The sequence below is a fragment of the Chiloscyllium plagiosum genome, chromosome 13, assembly GCF_004010195.1.
Source record: "Chiloscyllium plagiosum isolate BGI_BamShark_2017 chromosome 13, ASM401019v2, whole genome shotgun sequence".
In the NCBI taxonomy this organism is placed as follows: domain Eukaryota; kingdom Metazoa; phylum Chordata; class Chondrichthyes; order Orectolobiformes; family Hemiscylliidae; genus Chiloscyllium; species Chiloscyllium plagiosum.
The window spans coordinates 25,451,765-25,459,620 of NC_057722.1; the positions used below are offsets into that span (position 1 = coordinate 25,451,765).

At 38.6% G+C, this 7,856-nt stretch overlaps 1 protein-coding gene across 2 annotated transcripts in view; it reads left to right on the forward strand.

Moving 5' to 3' along the window:
- Positions 1 to 7,856, forward strand: part of LOC122555853 (long-chain-fatty-acid--CoA ligase 3-like) — a 130,380-nt gene that overhangs the window by 44,381 nt on the left and 78,143 nt on the right. Inside the window, exon 3 of one of the 2 annotated variants that reach the window (XM_043702058.1) lies at positions 5,330 to 5,383. The exons of the other annotated variant lie outside the window; for it this stretch is intronic. Within the exon in view, the coding sequence (XP_043557993.1) occupies positions 5,330 to 5,383 (54 nt within the window). The remainder of the gene's footprint in view (positions 1 to 5,329; positions 5,384 to 7,856) is intronic. 2 annotated transcript variants of the gene reach the window in all.

A 7,856-nucleotide genomic window follows, 5' to 3' on the forward strand; every position in this document is an offset into this window, starting at 1 on the left:
ATCTGTAAGAATAATATGGTGGTTATGGTCGGGGATTTTAACTTTCCAAACATCGACTGGGACTGCCATAGTGTTAAAGGTTTAGATGGAGAGGAATTTGTTAAGTGTGTACAAGACAGTTTTCTGATTCAGTATGTGGATGTACCTACTAGAGAAGGATACTCATTTTTGGATCATTGGAATCTCTTTTGGGGTAGAAGTGACCTACTCTTGGGAAATAAAGCAAGGCAGGTGAGCACTTTGGGGCCAGCGACCATAATTCTATTAGGTTTAAAATAATGATGGAAAAGGATAGACCAGATCTAAAAGTTGAAGTTCTAAATTGGAGAAAGGCCAATTTTGACGATATTAGGCAAGAAATTTCGAAAGCTGATTGGAGGCAGATGTTCGCAGGTAAAGGGATGGCTGGAAAATGGGAAGCCTTCAGGAATGAGATAACAAGAATCCAGAGAAAGTATATTCCTGTCAGGGTGAAAGGGTATGTGTATGGAATGAGCTGCCAGAGGACGTGGTGGAGGCTGGTACGATTGCAACATTTAAGAGGCATTTGGATGGGTATATGAATAGGAAGGGTTTGGAGGGATATGGGCCAGGGGCTGGCAGGTGGGACTAGATTGGGATATCTGGTCAGCATGGACAGGTTGGACCAAAGAGTCCATTTCCATGATGTGCATCTCTATGACTCTCCTTATAACTACAAACTGAAGCTATGAATCAGAGCTTCACAGATAAATTCAGGAAGGTCGACCTTCTATTTTTCTCTCACTTCATCCAACTTGTTTAACAGGATCTTTGCTTCATAGAGAAAAAGATCAATTGATTGACCATGTCCCAGCTTTTCTACCATACATTGAGAAAAATTCAACATAACAGGAAGGATGTTATGATTCTGTTATGCAAGGTGTGTTGAGATTCAATCTTTCTTTGATTTGCTCATCCATCTCTTTTAACAGCTTTTTGTGTTCTACATTTTCTTCTCACTCCTGAGAGGTTTTATTTATTTATAGATTATCTGGCCATTCCTCTCATAGTTCCTCTTTTTAATGTCTTTTTGTATTTGCCTGCTACATAGCTTATGTAGGTTAACCTGCTTCCTTTTAGTATTGTTCCCAGGTTGAGGGTCTCTGGTTAACACTGATGAGTATTTCCCCTCAAACAATTACAAATGGTTCCTTTACAACTGATGCATTTCCCAAAAGGTCCCTTTCAAACACTTTTTCAAAACAATTGCAGATTCTCCAAATATTTTAGTGTAAATATAAATTTCATATTATATAAATATAAATTTCATAACTAAACCTGCTTCTGGATCAAAGATCATCGCACCATTTCTGAATTTCACGTATTGTAGGGAATGTCAAAGTGGCACCTTTTAAAAACAGGATACAATAACATTTTGTTTCAAAGGAATAATTTTGCTACTTCGTGTGATTTGCTGTCTGCAAAATGAGTCCACTGCCTAATAGGGTCGTTTTCACTGCAGTGAAAGAAACGTTTTTTTATTTCACTTTTTGAATTGGTGCATTGTTTTCTCCTTGGAGGCTTTTAGTCATAGTTAACTTTTTAAGCATTTCAAAGTTGCTTAATTTGAAGTTAACATCAGAAACACCTTTAGTGTCAAGATGTGTGGCTCTGGAAAAGCATAGCCACTCAGGCAGCATCCAAGGAGCAGGAGGGTCGAAGTTTTTAGCATAAGCTCTTCATCAATCCTCACTCTCAATCAGAAACTGCCTTTCAATTGTGCTCAATTTAAACTTGTAGTGGCTGTTCATCACTTTCCTATATTAATTCATGAAACTGTTTCAACCCAAATTAAATTTTGATAAATGGCTGTGTACAGTTCTAATCTGTATTGTCTATCTTGTGTAACTTGTTAAACCTCTGTGTGCAATCTAAGATCTCAGTGTTAGTTTTGCATTACCTAAAAGTAGTCCTATTTGTTCTGTTTTTTGAACATGTTTCTATTATTGATGCAGGTTGTTGCAACAAGATGTTGATATTTCCCAAACCCATGGTGACTGGATCACCATGTTCACCACATGATGCAAAGGATATGCGATAGCAATAAAATACATGCACACAATTTTTAAAATAGTTTGAGATTTTAAATCATCGACAGTCAAGATCAATGTACTCATTATTGAACCAGGAGAACATTTTCAAAAAGGTCTTGTGATCCAACTAATACACATAGCAAGCCTTTTAAATGCACCTTCAAAAGGTGGTGATGATCTGTTCATAAAGTGTTCCATTTATGACCATGTTCCAGTTCATCTCAGAACCAGCAAATTTTTTTTTTAAAATGTAAACTGCCTATTTCATCAAAGTTGATAAACTCAGGAGGGGAAAAATGTTGACAAACCTCGGATGTCTTGCTTTTCTCAGAGGTTTGCGAATGCTCTGCTACCTACAATTTCTGACACCACATATATCCTGTATTAATTTAATGAACTCTTAGTGCTGGCCATCTCCTATAGGCTTTCCTTTGGATGCTGAAGGCATCTTATTCCTTTCAGTTGCTGATTTGAATAGATCGATTATGGTGAAACTGGAAAGTTTGGACCCTACTGCACTGTTATTTCCTGATGTCGAACATTTCAATCTTCAAAGGAGCAGTATCACAGATCTAAACACATAGGGATTTAGAGCAAGAATATAAACAGAAATGCCAATAAGATAGTGATTATTTTTTGTCTGTGACCAGCAGTGTGCCACAGGGACTGGTGCTGAGTCACTGCTTTTTGTTGGTGATTTCAATGATTTGGATGTGGACACAGGAGGTATAGTTAGCAAATTTGTGTAGTAGATAGCAAAGGTTACCTTGGTACAGTTGGATGTTGATCAGATGGGCTGACTGACTGAAGAGTGGCAGATGGAGTTTAATTTAAATAAGCGTGAGGTGCTGCATTTTGGAAAGGCAAATCATGGCAGGGCTCATGCACTTAGTGGTAAAGTCATGAGGGGTGTTGCTGAATGAAGAGACCTTGGAGTGCAGGTTCATAGTTCCTTGATAGTGGAGTCTCAGGCAGACAGGATAGTGAAGAAGGCATTTTGTATGCTTGCCCTTATTGGTCAGTGCATTAGAGTATAGAGGCATTCAATTATCCAAATTTCGGATTATCCCGACAAGATTGCAAGGTACCGATGCTTGGCTGAACTGTGTATTCTTGCATTTGATTATTCAAACATTCAATTATCCAAGCAAAATACTTCCCACCTGTGGTGTTTGGATGATCAAGGTTCCTCTGTATAGGAGTTGAGAGGTCGTGTTACGGTTGTACAGGACATTGGTTAAGCCACTTTTGGAATGCAGCGTTCAAAATGGTCTCCCTGCTATAGGAAGGATGTTGTGAAACTTGAAAGGATTCTGGAAAAAAAACATACATGCTTTTGCCAGGGTTGGAGGGTCTGGGGAGCAGCTGAATAGACTGGGGCTGTTTTCCCTGGAGTGTTGCAGGCTGAGGGCGACCTTTATTATAGAGGTTTATAAGATCATGAGGGGCATGGGTAAGGGTATGGGAGTCCAAAACTAGAGGTTTAAGGTGAGAAGGGAAAGATTTAAAAGGGACCTAAGATGCAACAATTAATTACATGCAGCAGATGGTGCATGTATGGAATGAGCTGCCAGAGGAAGTGGTGGAGGCTGGTCCAATTACAACATTTAAAAGGCATCTGGAAGTATCCATGAATAGGAAGGGTTTAGAGAGATATGGACAAAACGTTGGCAAATGGGACTAGTTGAATTAGGATATCTGGTCAGCATGAACAAGTTGGACTGAAAGATCTGTTTTCATGCTGTACAACTCCATGACTCTGTGACCTGATCCTTTTTTTTCCATTCACCTGTGGAACATTGGCATTGCTGGCTGAGCCAGCGTTTATTGCTCGTCCCTCATTTGCCTTGGGAGGGTGATGGTAAGCTGCTGCATTCAACTATTGTAGGTAGAGTAAGCTTAGGCTTCCAGGTCACTAGAAAATTAACAGCATCCCATGTTGTAATAAGTACAGCTGCAGATTAATGGAAATGTGACTCATGTCTAGCAGCAATGTGGTTGATTGTTTCTCACCGAGTAAAGTGACAATTATGGTCTTGAATGATATTTATCATGTGCCCACTGCTGAAACTTCTCTCACAACTCTGTGTTGTGTGACTGCAAAAAAAGCATCAAATTGTCATCTCTAACAAGTACATTTAAGTAACGATTCAGCAGATATCTACTTTCCACTGTATTTGGTTGTCTTTCCATGTCTATATGATTTTATATCATAGCAAATTTTAGTATTGTACACATTAGATGAATTTGACAAATTCTAACCAATTACTTTTGTAAGTAAAAGTCGATGCACAACCTCAATTCATCACTGTACCAAATAATCCTCCTTTCACTTGCATTTTTATTCAAATGATTAACCCTAACTATTGCTGACAGTATTTCCTAAAAACAATCCAATCATTCCAGATAAGTGGAATCATTCAATAAATAGTTCTGGCCAAAGTGATAATCTTAAAAAAATAAAATCTGTTACTGACAAAATATAACGGAAGAAGTCTTTTGTTTTGCTATAAATTTCTGTCTTCAGTTTACTGCAGAAAAGAGGATCTGTCTGCATGAGGGTAACAGCTGACTGACTTATTTTAGACTGCATTGTAATCATTGACCACCAAGTGCAGAAAAGTGGTTGGTGCAATTCTTAATGTGTCTAACCTTCATCATGCCTCTAACCTTCTGCTGCACGCAGAATGAGTTGAATTCACAAAAGCCCGTTGTAGCAATTTATCTGATTCCACTGATGCTCCAGAATATGATAAACCTGAAGCAGTTTAACATTTTTAACCACTCACAATCAATATTTGATCTTATGAAATTAGTCTGGACAGAGCCTTAACTGAAAGATAGTTTAAAATGATCTCCCAAAGAAACAGCAGCCAAGAATATATATTATGCAAAATTATCTTCAAAGACTCGTACAAATTTGGCAAAACGTTTCTTAATTTTGTTTCCCCAAATGCATTTCCATACAATGGTAGTTTGCTGCTAACTACCTGAATATGGCTATTTTATTGGAGTGGTCTTGAGACAGAGATATAGTTCTAGTTTCTGATTTTTTTTTTCAACGTAGTACAGTTTGCCATGTTCCAGTGAGATAACATCTGTTCCATTAATCAAGTTTAGTGTTGTGAGTTCAAGTGTATGTATAAAAGTTATAGATGTGTTAGTTATTTAAAAATGAGATAAGATTTATTAAAGAAAGTTTTTAAAAACTTCCTGTCCTACAGGACAGGTACTTCTTTCTTTTTACCACTGTTTTCTGACCCTTCACATTATAGAATTCTTCAGATGAGACAGCGCAGGAAGATGACAAGCTCATAGTAACAGAGAAAGTAAGTTCCACCCCAAATATTAGAATATTCTAGGTGTATTGTAAATTAGGTTAAGTGGTGAGTTCCGCTACACTGAGCACAGTGTAGATACAAGTATAGGATGACATGTGTGTTCCATGATTTATTTGCTTAATTTAATCAGATGTTTAGTCCTGATTCAGTGCTCCCCGAAATTGAAGTTTACATCAGAGCAGTTTCCCTCAGGACTTAGTTAAGACTATAGATAACTTAGTTCTTTGGTCACTGTTGCCTTATGGGATCAAGTATCTATTAATAATAGGACCAGGCTTGCTTTATCAGTTTTCCACATGGTATTTTAGAGAAGATCGACCAGTATTGAATGTAGGGAACATGTTGTGGTTCTGTTCGCCGAGCTGGGCATTCGTGTTGCAGATGTTTCGTCCCCTGTCTAAGTGACATCCTCAGTGCTTGGGAGCCTCCTGTGAAGCGCTTCTGTGATGTTTCCTCCAGCATTTATAGTGGTTTGTCTCTGCCGCTTCCGGTTGTCAATTCCAGCAGAAGCGCTTCACAGGAGACTCCCAAGCACTGAGAATGTCACCTAGACAGGGGACGAAATGTCTGCAACACAAATTCCCAGCTCGGCGAACAGAACCACAACAACAAGCACCCGAGCTACAAATTTTCTCTCAAACTTTGTAGGGAACATAAATGAAAACCTTTGGTCAATAAGTACAATATTTATTGTTGATTCACTAATTTTTAAAGTTATTTTCATTTCTGCCCTGCTGCCTAAAGGCAAAACGTCATACTGCATCAGCTTCACTGGTGGGTTAAACTGCTGAGGCATGTTGTAAAATCTAAGTATTGGTCTTTTTAATAGAACTAATTGTAATTGCGTAGATTTGAACATTGTTGTGTTATGTCTTTACTAATAACCCTCGTGAAAGCTATCCCAAATATAGGTGGTTCTTCTATAACATGATGATTGTGATCTTGTGCAATCCTGCATGATAGAGAAATAGTGCTTAGTGTTAGCGATGTTATCTCCAACACACATTTAAACGTTTGCGCTTTAGAAACCATGTCCCCAATTTATCAATTGTGTTACATCGAATTTACTTCAACAAAATGCACATTATGGCCGAACAAACTACACAATTTTTTTGTTCCTTTAGCTGATTGATGAGTATTCACTAGAATAATGACCGCAAAGCTATCAGAAGTTCACAGTCATTACTCCAATGTAACTGATATCTGCTTCCACAGTTACTGAGAATAATGTGAAAACCCATTGCCAGTGATTCTGTCTTTTGACAGAGAATGTGCTTCCACCCTCTATCCACTGCACTCACTAGGAAATATCATGAATTTGAGAAGTTTCCCGATTACATTGCATATTTTAGCTCTAGCCACTTATCTTTTTTGGGGGTTGGGGTGGGGGGGGAGGGAGAAAGAGGGTAGCAGGGATGCATCTTATTGAAATGATATGTTAGCTTCATAATTACTGATAACTACATGCACTGGTTTTGAAAAGCTCTTTTTATATTTGTAGAATATTAAATTTCATACTAAAGATGTTTATTTTGCTGTTTATCGAAATCCAATCATACATACTTTGCCTCCTGAGAATTACAACTAAAAGTGAAGAATATCAAATGCTTTTAATTTCTTGATTTAGCTGTGTTTGAATAGCTCAGTGTAATTGGCTGGCTACCTGCTCACTTACTGCTGCTGTGTACCATGCTATGCCTTTGACTTGGTGCCAGATTTAAACTGTTGTTGAAAAAGGGGAAAAGCATGCCACAATGTTTGCTGGATCACTAAAGAACCCTTTCTACCAAGGTGAGTAGTGAGCTCCATTGATTTGCATCACCACTCACTGCAGAGGGAATTACAGAATAGGAAAGCAAGTGTCCTCATCAGTGTAATGAAATTTAAAACATACACTGGTTGATGCTTTGTATATCTACTCTAAATGACTGGATATACAGGAATTGTGTTCAAGTTTCGCTGTTTTGAGAGAGTCTCACATCATTACAAAGGATGCATATGGGTAAGGTAAGGCAAGGCTGAATATCTGTGTGGGAGAAAAACGAAGTAGATAATTTCTCCTTTCTGTCCCTGAATTATCAGACAAGCCATTGCACAGATTTTTTTCTTGTTTACCATAAATTTATAGAGTCATAGAGATGTACAGCATGGAGACAGACCTTTCGCTCCAACCTGTCCATGCCGACCAGATATCCCAACCCAATTTAGTCCCACCTGCCAGCCCCCGGCCCATATCCCTCCAAACCCTTCCTATTCATATACCCATCCAAATGCCTCTTAAATGTTGCAATTGTACTGGCCTCCACCACTTCCTCTGGCAGCTCATTCCATACCCGTCCAACCCTCTGTGTGAAAAAGTTGCCCCTTAGGTCTCTCTTATAAATTTCCCCTCTCAGCCTAAACCTATGCCCTCTAGTTCTCGACTCCCCGACCCCAGGGAAAAGACTTTGCCTATTTACCC